This window comes from Lithobates pipiens, unplaced genomic scaffold (assembly GCF_037356315.1).
Source record: "Lithobates pipiens isolate NorthernLeopardFrog02 unplaced genomic scaffold, aLitPip1_a1.2 Scaffold_16, whole genome shotgun sequence".
Classification (NCBI taxonomy): Eukaryota; Metazoa; Chordata; class Amphibia; order Anura; family Ranidae; genus Lithobates; species Lithobates pipiens.
In genome coordinates, this window is record NW_027507748.1 from 203,440,490 (window position 1) to 203,453,232 (window position 12,743).

Consider the following 12,743-nt stretch of genomic DNA (forward strand, 5'->3'; position numbering starts at 1 on the left):
CAAACATGACTATAGGTTTAATTTTAGCAGAAATAGGAACACTGCACCACAAGATGCAAAAATAATATATTTCCCTTATTAAAAAAGACAGCAGGAACAAGTACTATTCTGCAAGAGTTTGTGCTTGAGAAAGCACTGAGTATGGTGAGAAACACCTTAGATAGTACTTTTTCCTGCTGGCTTTTTTAATAAAGGAAGGATATTATTTTACAGCTTGGTGTGTGGGGTTCCTGTTGCTGGTACAATTGATTGCTTCAGTGGAGATAAGCCTATCCAGCACCTGAGCCATAACTACAATGTGTGGAGCCTGATCTCACCTGGATCGACATATGGTATGTTTAGTAATGACTATAGGCTTAATTGACAAAGTCAACACACCAGGATATGGATACAAATTTTCAAAAAGTGACAATATTTGAGTTGAAATTTGAAAATTAGTCACGTGGCTGAAAATAGAGTGCCTAAGGTTTGTATATGGAACCATATGCATCTTTCATTTATTATCTTATATTTTTTAGATTCCTGTTGATGCCCCATGGAAAGCTCCTCATGCACTGGAGTGGGACAATATGACGATGAAGGAGTTTATTGACAAAGTTTGCTGGACAAGGTAAGATTTCCACTTACCTTTCTTTGAGCTGTAAAAACAATGAGGATACTAGCACATCTATACTTAAAAGATATCTAAAAAAAATATTATACATTGCAGTTTACCGGTCCTTATTTGTGTGCTTTTTTTTTTTTAGGGTAAGTACAATTTCCAGTGTCCTGTGCAGTGAACTGATATACCAATGTTATTAGTTTTCCCACCTATTTTCTGAAAACTACAAAACCTCTTCTCCTTACATAATGAATATGAGGATAAGAGTAGGTGTTTTTAGTCCAAATAAGCAGAGCAGCCTAGGGTGATAACACTGCTTCTCCATACATACAGTCCAGTAATTGAGCGTTATTACACTAGAACAGAAACACCAGTTGACAACAGTGAGAAAAAAAAACTAAAAAATTTAAGTAATGCAGCCACCACATCTAATACCGCATACACACGATCGGAAATTTGGCCAGCAAAAGACCAATGAGAGCTTTTGGTCAGAAAATGCGAGCGTGTGTATGCTCCATTGGACTTTTGCTGGCCGAATTTTAGCATGCTCTCAATTTTTCGGTCGGAAAAAGTTCAGTTCGGAAATTCCGATCGTCTGTAGCAATTCCGATGTGCAAAATTCCTACGCATGCTCGGAAACAATTCTACGCATGCTCAGTAGCATTTAACTTAATTTTCTCGGCTCGTCGTAGTGTTGTATGTCACCGCGTTCTTGATGGTCGGAAGTTCAACAAACTTTTGTGTGACTGCGATGCCAAGCTGACCAAGATTTTCTATAGACGCCAATGTTAGATGTTACTGGAGCCGTGCAATACCAAGCTGGCTAAGAGTTTCCATAGACACCAATGTTAAATGCTACTGGAGCCATGTGATGCCAAGCTGGCCAGGAATTTCCATAGATGCCAATGTTAAATGTTACTGGAGCCGTGCAATGCCAAGCTGGCCAAGAATTTCCATAGACCCCTTGCCAAGCTCACCAAGATCTCCCAGGATCCAATCCAAAACCAGAAATGACGCAATGCGCCACAGCCCCCTAGAGAAGGAAGTGAAATTAGATATAGGCATAAATCAGATAAGTAAACAGAAAAAATAAATAAATTGCCAACTCATTTTAAGGATACACATTAGTGCTGTATGGTGAGGAGTGAAAAATGTGGGTGGAACTCTGCTTTAAAGATGCTAGAATAATGACAGGACCCCCTTCTTCACCTTACCTAAAGCCTATTGAGAACTTGTGGGCCCTTCTTAAATGGGAGATTTATGGTGAAGGAAAACAGTACACCTCTCTGAACAGTGTCTGGGAGGCTGCGGTTGCTGCTGCACAAAAATGTGATGGTCAACAGATCACGAAACTGACAGACTCCATAAATGGAAGGCTTATGACTGTTATTGAAAAGAAGGGTGGCTGTATATATTGGATAGACTGAAAGCACTGTAGTTGTTCAATAATGAAATTAATCCTCAAACATACAACTTGCCTAAAAATTGTGCACACAGTGTATATAGATCAGACCAAAATGAGGGCCAAATGAGGAGGAAAGGGGAACAAAGGTACTCAAATGAGGCACAGTCCCTCGAAATTAGGGACAGTTGGGGGGGGTATGGAGATCTGCTGATCGTCTGTGTCTATTCACAGCCCTGAACCCTGTGTTTGCAAACTAACCAGGGCTCTGTATGGAGGGAATAATCTCTTTGTTTATTCTCCATTCAAAGCAGGGAGAAGGAACAAATAGATTTTTTTTGTAAAACGCAACACATATTACACAAATTAACACAAATTAACATTTGTTAGTCACACATTTAACCGCTTGATTACCCTGAGATGAACTTCTTCCCAGCCAGTGTCCTTAGTACAGTGACAGTGTACAGTATTATCACTGATCACTGTATTAGTTTCACTGGTGATGTCTATGTCAGCTACTGTCAGATTGCCCGGCCCACTATCACAGTCCCATTATAAGTCGCTGGTCACTGCCATTACAAGTATATATAAAAAAATTCAGTATATATACCATAGTTTGTAGACGATATAACTGCCATGCAAACCAATCAATATACAGTTATCGGGATCTGAAGAGACGCCTTTGTATTTCAAAATCAGAATTTCTGGAAGTGTTGGATATAGAGCATTCTGAGCTGCCCATAACCCCACCGCTAGACCCCTACATTATCGAACTGTTTTAAGAGCATGAGAAAATTGTTCAGAAAATGACATGAGGGGACCATGAGCATGAAGCAGGCTCACCAGAGTCGTTCTTTTCCTTTTTTTTTTTAACACATGTTAACCACTTACCGACCGGCGCACGACGATGTACGTCGGCAGAATGGCACGGACAGGCAAATTGGCGTACTGGTATGTCCATTTAAAATTGCTGCCATGCCATCGTGGCCGATCTGGACCCCCATGATTCCGGTCGTGGGTCCCGCGGACTCGATCGTTGTGGGGATACCCACGATCGTCTCATGGGGAGGCTGAACAGGGAGATGCGGAAGTAAACAGCATCTCCCCGTTCTGCCTAGTAACAAGTGACACTGATCTCTGCTCCCTGTGATTGGAGCAGAGATCAGAGTTCACTAACACACAGCCATGCCCCCCACAGTTAGTAACACACCCCTAGGACACACTTAACCCCTACACTGCCACCCCTGGTTAACCCCTTCACTGCCAGTGTCATTTACACAGGAATTAGTGCATTTGTATAGCACTGATTGCTGTATAAATGACAATGGTCCCAAAAATGTGTCAAAAATGTCCGATGTGTCCGCCATAATGTCGCAGTCACAATAAAAATCGCTGATCGCTGCCATTACTAGTATAAAAAAAAAAATATTAATAAAAATGCCATAAAACTATCCCCTATTTTGTAAACGCTATAAATTTAAACCAATCAATAATCGCTTATTACAATTTTTTTACCAAAAATATGTAGAAGAATACGTATCGGCCTAAACTGAGGAGAAAATATGTTTTTTTATATATTTTTGGGGGATATTTATTATAGCAAAAAGTAAAAAATAATGTGTTTTTTTCAAAATTGTCGCTTTTTTTTGTTTATAGCGCAAAAAATAAAAACTACAGGGGTGATCAAATACCACCAAAAGAAAGCTCTTTTCGGTCTGAAAGTGGTTAAAATGCACACTTTAGGCCCAAAAACCCCCAAACATAATTCTGAAAACAGAGACCCTGAAGAATAAAAAAAAAAAATGTGAGTTCCAATTCTTTATGTCAAGTGATATTAGTGCAACAAAATATTATATACATATATTTGGTGAAAAATACACTAAAGTTAATTTTAGGGCACACAACTGTAATATGTTACCTAATTTTTTTGCAAAATATAAAAGATGAGGTTGCAGTAAATAAATACCCAAGCCTGTCAAGATGTCAAACCTTAAAAATGTGTGCGTTTGTGAAATGACAAAAAACTTCAGAGTACAATATTTGTCCAGGCTACGCTTTAAAAACCTCTACAGGTTATCAGTGTAGAGTTAACCATAAATGGTGGCCCTAAAATTATTGCTTTCACTCTGATGTGCATGATAATATGTAACACAATTGCCATTTTCATGTGCCAATGACCCTTGAGGCATGTGTTTTTATGTGTATGTGGAAGTGGGTGGTCTCTAAATTTTGAGGGGATGATTTAATGCTTGGGTGTCTGCGACAGACCCAGCCAGGACAGGGTCTTTTGGAGGGGACTGCTGGGTGGCCAATTGCCTACTGTCTATGGGTCCTGGCTTTTAAGGTAACACTACTCTTTGGGAGGCTTATGCCTGGGGGACCCTTGGAGTGGTTTTGTTTGTATTCAGGTCCATATCTACCCAAAACACACAGACTCAGGGAACTGGAGGTTCCATATACATATCTGGGGCCTCTATGCCTCAAACCAGCAATGACTGTAGATGTTAATGTAATTGTCTCAAACCACTGGGGATTGCCTGCCATAATGTGTTTGTTGTAAGTAGGTCTTTCCCATAGTGCACTTCCTAAGTGTCTTAATCCCATTGTTAACTGAATCCCCTATTGTCCCTGTCTGTCTTCTCATCTATGTGTTTATACTTGTAATAATGTCTATTGTACAGTACTTTGTATTCAGGGTTATATGTGCCGAATAGTCTGGTCACCTAGGCTGGATTAAGTGGCTAATTAGCTCATGTTAATTATATCACTGTCGGCTATTAGTTGCTAAAGGTAGTTTAGCATAGTTTATGTTGGCTATTCTTTAGCTATGTTAATGTCCAAAGGTGACAGAAGACTTGCATGGCATCAGTGATCTGCTGATCGCTGGCGCAATGCTTTCCAGGCTTCTAAAACAAAAAATAGTAAATACACTTTTTTTTTAACCTGCAAAAAATGTGCTTTTATTATTTCTTGTTAAAAGGTGAACTTATCCTTTAACACTGCTTTAAGCTCTGCTGGCTGCTGGGAGACACCCGCTGGTGAACACTGGAATTACAATGTTTTAGTCTAAGGACCACAGGTCCACCACCAAGTGTTCTGGCTATGCTGCATGCTTCTGACACCTAAATGTACATGTGTATCCAAAAGCAGTACAAACAATAAAAAAATAAATAAACACAGTCCATAGCTTATATAACAGTTTCTAAGTAAATTAACCCCTAATTGTCAGGTAAAATCACAAGTTAAATAGTACATCCAGCCTGCCACAATTACTTTTGAATAATTTCAAAATAGTATCAATGTGTTTTGCATGGTTTCTATTACCTTATTACATAACAGGGCTAGAGCATGATATTATTGTAGTATAATACAATAGCACCTGATAGTACTTAAGAATGTGAAATAGATGCTTTTTTTTTTCTTTTCAGAGCAGCTAAAAGGTTTGCTCAGCTTTTTGTGAATGTGAATGTCACCTCCGAAACACAGCATGTTTCTGCTTTGTGGTTCCTGTGGTACACAAAACTTTGTGGAGGAACAGATCGCATGTTTTCTGTGGAAAATGGAGGTCAGGTAACACATCTTTTATTTAATATGTGCCAGAAACAGTCATACGCCGACAATATGTATGTTATGCTAAATATATAAAAAGTAATAAATTCACAGGCAGGGATGAGCAAACTGAGTAATATTCGATTCACTGAATAGGCACTGGAGGGGGTCGCCATGTTCGTCACACCACTTCACCTAAGATAAAATCGTGTTATATGTTGGCACCTCTGGCTCCTTTCTAAGACCCAGTTTGTGTGGTCCATTGACACATCTATCTGTCTTTCAACAAAATTCCCCTGAGGAAGCCCCAGTGGGCGAAACATGTTGGGACATAATTGCTGAAAGACCCTGATCTATCCATCCACTAGATGTGCACTTGTCTGTTATAGCCATTATTACTGGTTTTAAAGCGTTTGTCTGTGGTTGAATAAATGTTGTTATTTTTTTATAATTGTTATTGTATCTCTTCTTTTTGTATTCGGCACCCTGAAAGTCCAGGGATGGTGGTGCCTTCTACTGACACTGTCACCTATCCATATGATGTACTATCAATTCACTGAATGTTTGCCAAACCCCATTAAAATCTATGTAATTTTTTCGGGCCTTTTCCAAGGCAAATTTACAGGCTTTTGTTAAAAAAGAAGGGAAAGCTGGGCACTGTCATGAGGAGTACCTGTTTTTACAATGTAAAAAATAAAAAAAAATAGTAAAGTTCAGCAAGAGCTTGTCTTTTAAAGGGCAACAATAAAAATACACAATTCTTTTAAATAACATGCTTAGGGATATCCTAAACCTGCACAAGAAGTTGCGCATCTATATGATGTACTCCAGCAGAAGTAACATTAAAAAAGAAGAAATAATTATGCTAGATTACATTTCCTGGGTGGCTGGCTAGTTCTGTTTGTAAAAAATGCATGGGGTCCTCCTCAAAATCATAGATAAGTGTCTGGTATGGATTTTGAGAAGGAACCCATGCCATTTTTTAAGGGACAGTACACATTGTTCACCAAAAATAAAAACGGCATGATATCCCCTTCATATATTCAATAGCAGATCTTAATGGCTGGCCAGAAAAGAGAGGGGCATCGACCATGTGCCTCCCCCCTATCCTGAACCATACCAGTCCATATGCCCTCATCATTATGGGAATGCAAAGCCTTCCTCCCCTGCAAAGCTCATCATATTGATGGAGTTAAGGGCCTCATCCCCATTTTCCTAAACTGCATGGGGGGGGGGGTTATTGAAATCTGGAAGCCCTCTTATTGCTGATGGCATGCACTTATGCAGCCTCTTGGCGGGTGTGCCTTTGCATACCACATTGCAAACACAGCTGTGCCAAGAGCGCGTGCCCTATGTTCTCCTGACACAGTTACCGGCGAGTAACGGAAATCTACTGATCGCTGCTTGCGATCATGTGACCGTCAGGACAGCCAATCTTGGTGGTCACATGATGAAAAACCCTACCCAGCCTCCCAGCATCTGAAACCCCTTAAAGGGCCAGGAGGCACTGCACCAAGAGAGAAGAGAAAGCCACCGCTCCAGGCCGATCCACCCGAGAGACTGCTTAGTTTCCAGACAGAGGGAGTCGCTATGAGTAAGCGCTAATTTCTGCGTGAAACACGACAGAATTTTTTTGTTCCATTTCTCCTTTTTTGCTGTGGTTCATATGATGTGATTTTTTTACTTGAAAAAATAAAGGCACAAATCTTTCTTGAGTCGATCCGGAGTGCGGCAGTCCAGAGTTTTTCTTTTCCCTATTCATAAGCGCTGGCACCAAGGTGTTAAGGTACGGGGCCCACAAATATCTGGCTTTACCCCCTACAACATGAATGAATAATGAGTACCCTTTGTTACTCATTCACAAAAACAAGTAAAATAATAAATAAACACACAGACACTGTGAAAAAGCCCTTAATTTAAAAAAAAAACCTTGCCCCTATGTAAATGCAATGTCAGTCATGCCAGTCAGTGATGTAGGACCAACATCAGTCATGATGAATGGTGTCCCAATGACCTTCCAATATGAAGATCCTCTTTTGCTGATTCTCTTGTCACACAATACAGCTCCCCAGCAGACTTCGGAAGGTTATGACTAAATTTGGTCAATGATCCCACCTGAATCCCCAACCTAGGTAACCTCATTAACTAAATGTGCTTGTGAATGCACTCAAATTTCTGACTGAATCTTTAAAGAGTCCCTGTCATCTTGCCTTTGCAGCTACAAATAAAAGGAGTGCAGACCAAGGGATAAAAGAGTCCAAATTAATTTATTAGTTTGCACTAAAAAGCATCTAATGGATTTTGGGGATCAGAAAAACTCCCTCTTCTTAAGGCTACAACAGGAGACAGGATAATGTATGTTGTAAATATAAATGTCACTGATAAAACCATAATTCTATCAGAGTATCATGGATAACATACATACACATATGTTTAAATATATATATGCATACATACATATACACATAGATGTGCACTTGCAATGAAGACAAAGAAATATGAGATGTTAAGTGATAATGGGGGTTATTTACGAAAGGCAAATCCACTTTGCACTGCAAGTGCACTTGGAAGTGCAGTCGCTCTAAATCTAAGGGATAGATCTGAAATGAGTGGAAGCTCTGCTGATTTTATCATCCAATCATGTGCAAGCTAAAATGCTGTTTTTTATTTTCCTTGCATGTCCCCCTCGGATCTACAGCGACTTTACTTCCAAGTGCACTTTAAGTGCACGTGCAGTGCAAAGTGGATTTTCCTTAAGTAAATAACCCCCGATGCGTAATAGGTTCATTTTTGTAATTATTATAATCAGATGCTGCATGGTCAGTACATAAGTACATACCATTGTACATTGTAAATGTGCTTATAAATGTACTTAAATTCTAAATGAATCTTTAAAAAGAGTCCCTGTCATCTTGTCTATGCAGGGAAAGTGACAGGGTCTGTGTAAAGCCCACCCCATGGACAACTTTTACTCAGCTTCCTAGTACTCCACCTTTGCTACTTCTTACATGTGTGGGAAGATTGATTATCTTATACGTTTTTTCGTTCATAAAAGTAATGATCAAACAAAGTGGATTTTTTTTACTTTAGATGTAATACAGTTTGTGGAGTGTGTTGTGTAAACTAAGGGTTTTTTTTTTCAGCTTTATCTTTTTCAGCATATGGAATGATCATAACTGTGATCATAATTCCAGTAGTAATTTAGACTAAATTGCACAAAACAGCAAACACGTATGTGGTGTTATTGAAATAAAACATTGGAAAATGAATTCTAAGAGAATAAAAAATAGATTTCCTAAAGGGAACTCAGGTACAGGGATGTCACCTTTGTGGTCCCTAAAAATTTGGCTCAATTTGGCTCAATTGATGCATTTAGATTCCAGAGAAAATTTTAGAGGTGTCCCGCGCAGATAGTTGATTGTGAGCTGCTGCCTCCACTGAGACAACTATATGGGTAGGGTCTTATAGGAAAAGTTTTAAAGGGATAGTGGGTATGGCACTGCTCTTTTTATTGTGACAGGTGTGTGTTTCAAATGAATTTGTGCTACTATTTAAACCAATACATTAAATATATTGAAAATAATTATATATATATATATATATATATATATATATATATTTTTTTTTTTTTTTTTAATGTCTTGGTTTAAAGAGTAATAATATATTTTATATATATATACACACACCTGTCAGCTTTTATTTACCTACATTTATCAATATTACTTCTCTTCTTGCTAGGCACATTTCAGAGGCCAGCTGAGCAAGTGAACAGAATCTATAATAGTAAATTATAACATTGCAGTCTTTTGTATAATCTGAACACTGCTGCAGTGATTGCAAGGAAGAGGGACGTTTTGGGCTGACATAAAGCATGACTAGCTGCACACATTGCTTTCCGTAAATGTGCTGTGGAGATCCTGCTGCATTGTGGGAGAATAGTAATAAGAGCAATATGAATGGCAGAGGGGGAAGAAAGGGATAGCTGAGTGGTGCAAATTTTCTTAGTAGCATTACTAAGCACCATAATAGAGCTACTCAGGACACTATCCAGCGGCTATGAAGGAGGCACTGCATTGAAGATATTTAACAGAAGCATCCACCTGCAGGTATACACAGCCAACTAATGAGTTTGGGGCTGCATCTCAAAGAAAAAAAATTATATATATATATATATATTATATATATATAATCTATATATATATATATATATATATATATATATATATATATATATATATATATATATATATATATATATATATATATATATATATATATATATATATACTTTAAATGCACATAGAATCCAATAGAAGATTTTCGTTCAGTGTAAGTGATTCGAGATCTAATATAGAACTAATGTTGTTCATGCAGAATAGCACCTCCATATTCCTTTCAGGGCCATTACAATACAATGGCAGAAGCTCTTTCAACCAAGGTACCCACAGAATAAAAAAGGTTGGTAATGCTGAGTAAGGATGGTCACGATGTTCGAGTTGTTCCTAGAACAAACGAACATATGGGGCGCTGCCGGGAAATTCGTCCGCTGCGGAGCGCTCAATAATGCACTGTGAGATCGCAGTGCATTCACGGCTGCTGATTGGCCAAAGCATGCACCTGGCCGTGATGTGCTGTGAGAGCCATGATTGGCCAATCATGGCTCAGGGGCTAAGTCCATGCCCCACTCTATGTAAGGATGCTGCTTACACAGTGGCCGTATACAGTGGTGTGAAAAAGTGTTTGCCCCCTTCCTCATTTCCTGTTCCTTTGCATGTTTGTCACACTTAAGTGTTTCGGAACATCAAACCAATTTAAACAATAGTCAAGGACAACACAAGTAAACACAAAATGCAATTTGTAAATGAAGGTGTTTATTATTAAAGGTGAAAAAAAATCCAAACCATCATGGCCCTGTGTGAAAAAGTGATTGCCCCCTAAACCTAATAACTGGTTGGGCCACCCTTAGCAGCAACAACTGCAACCAAGCGTTTGCGATAACGTGCAATGAGGCTTTTACAGCGTCCTGGAGGAATTTTGGCCCACTCATCTTTGCAGAATTGTCCTAATTCAGTTACATTAGAGGGTTTTCGAGCATAAACAGCCTTTTTAAGGTCATACCACAACATCTCAATAGGATTCAGGTCAGGACTTTGGCTAGGCCACTCCAAAGTCTTCATTTAGTTTTTCTTCAGCCATTCGGTGGTGGACTTGCTGGTGTGTTTAGGATCATTGTCCTGCTGCAGAACCCAAGTTCGTTTCAGCTTGAGTACACGAACAGATGGTCGGACATTCTCCTTCAGGATCTCTTGGTAGACAGCAGAATTCATAGTTCCTTTTATCACGGCAAGTCTTCCAGGTCCTGAAGCAGCAAAACAGCCCCAGACCATCACACTACCACCACCATATTTTACTGTTGGTATAATGTTCTTTTTATGAAATGCAGTGTTCCTTCTACGCCAGATATACTTGGACACACACCTTCCAAAGAGTTCCACTTTTGTCTCATCGGTCCACAGAATGTTGTCCCAAAAGTCTTGGGGATCATCAAGATGTGTTGTGGAGAAATTGAGACGAGCTTTGATGTTCTTTTTGCTCAGCAGTGGTTTTCTCCTTGGAACTCTGCCATGAAGGCCATTTTTGCCCAGTCTTTTCCTAATTGTGGAGGCATGAACGCTGACCTTAACTGAGGCAAGTGAGGCCTGCAGTTCCTTGGACGTTGTTGTGGGGTCTTTTGTGACCTCTTGGATGAGTCGTCGCTGCGCTCTTGGGGTAATTTTGGGCGGCCGGCCACTCCTGGGAAGGTTCACCACTGTTCCATGTCTTCGCCATTTGTGGATAATGGCTCTCACTGTGGTTCGCTGGATTCCCAAAGCTTTGGAAATGGCTTTATAACCCTTTCCAGACTGATAGATCTCAATTACTTTCTTTCTCAATTGTTCCTGAATTTCTTTGGGTCTCGGCATGATGTGTAGCTTTTAAGGATCTTCTGGTGGACCTTACTGTGTTAAGCAGCTCCTATTTAAGTGATGCCTTGATTGTGAACAGGTGTGGCAATAATCAGGCCTGGGTGTGGCTAGAGAAATTGAACTCAGGTGTGGACAACCACAGTTATAGTATGTTTTAACAAGGGGGGCAATCACTTTTTCACACAGGGCCATGATGGTTTGGATTTTTTTTCACCTTTAATAATTAACACCTTCATTTACAAATTGCATTTTGTGTTTACTTGTGTTGTCCTTGACTATTGTTTAAATTGGTTTGATGTTCCGAAACACTTAAGTGTGACAAACATGCAAAGCAACAGGAAATGAGGAAGGGGGCAAACACTTTTTCACACCACTGTATAATGAATAAATGGAGATTAGGCAGATAGTTAGTGTAGTGTGCAGTCAGTCAGTGTAGTATATATATATATATATATATATATAATACAGTTCAGAGTATATAGGGCAGTTAGTGTAATATATTTATAATATAGTTCAGAGTATATAGTGCAGTCCATATAGTATATATAATACAGATCAGAGTATTTTGTGCAGTCCGTATAGTGTATATATAATACAGTTCAGAGTATATAGTGCAGTCCGTGTAGCATACAGTGCACTGAAAAAATATTCATACCTCTTGACATTTTCCACATTTTGTCATGTTACAACCAAAAAAAAAATTATTTTATTGGGATTTTTTATGTGATAGACCAACACAAAGTTGCACATAATTGTGAAGTGGAGGGAAAATGATAAATGGCTTTTCAAAATAAAAAAAAATAAAAAAATTGGAAAAATGTTTCTTTACTCTGGTACCCCAAACTAAAATCTAGTGGAACCAATTGACTTCAGAAGTCACCCAATTAGTACATAGCGTACACCTGTGTGTAGTTTAATCTCAGTATAAATACAGCTGTTTTGTGAAGCCCTCAGAGGTAGAGAATCTTAATGAACAAACAGCATCATGAAAGCCAAGGAACACACCAGACAGGTCAGGGATAAACTTGTGGAGAAGTTTAAAGCAGGGTTAGGTTATAAAAAATATCCCAAGCTTTGAACATTTCACAGAGTGCTGTTCAATCCATCATCCGAAAATGGAAAGAGGATGGCACAACTGCAAACCTACAAAGACATGCCCGTCCATCTAAACTGAAAGGTTGGGCAAAGAGAGCATTAATCAGAGAAGCAGCCAAGAGGCCCATTG

At 39.1% G+C, this 12,743-nt stretch overlaps 1 protein-coding gene across 1 annotated transcript in view; it reads left to right on the top strand.

The window, feature by feature from the left end:
* Positions 1-12,743, top strand: part of LOC143982305 (amine oxidase [flavin-containing] A-like) — a 191,597-nt gene that overhangs the window by 98,582 nt on the left and 80,272 nt on the right. Inside the window, exons 5-6 of the mRNA XM_077480914.1 lie at positions 519-610; positions 5,432-5,573. Coding sequence (XP_077337040.1) covers positions 519-610; positions 5,432-5,573 — 234 coding nt within the window. The remainder of the gene's footprint in view (positions 1-518; positions 611-5,431; positions 5,574-12,743) is intronic.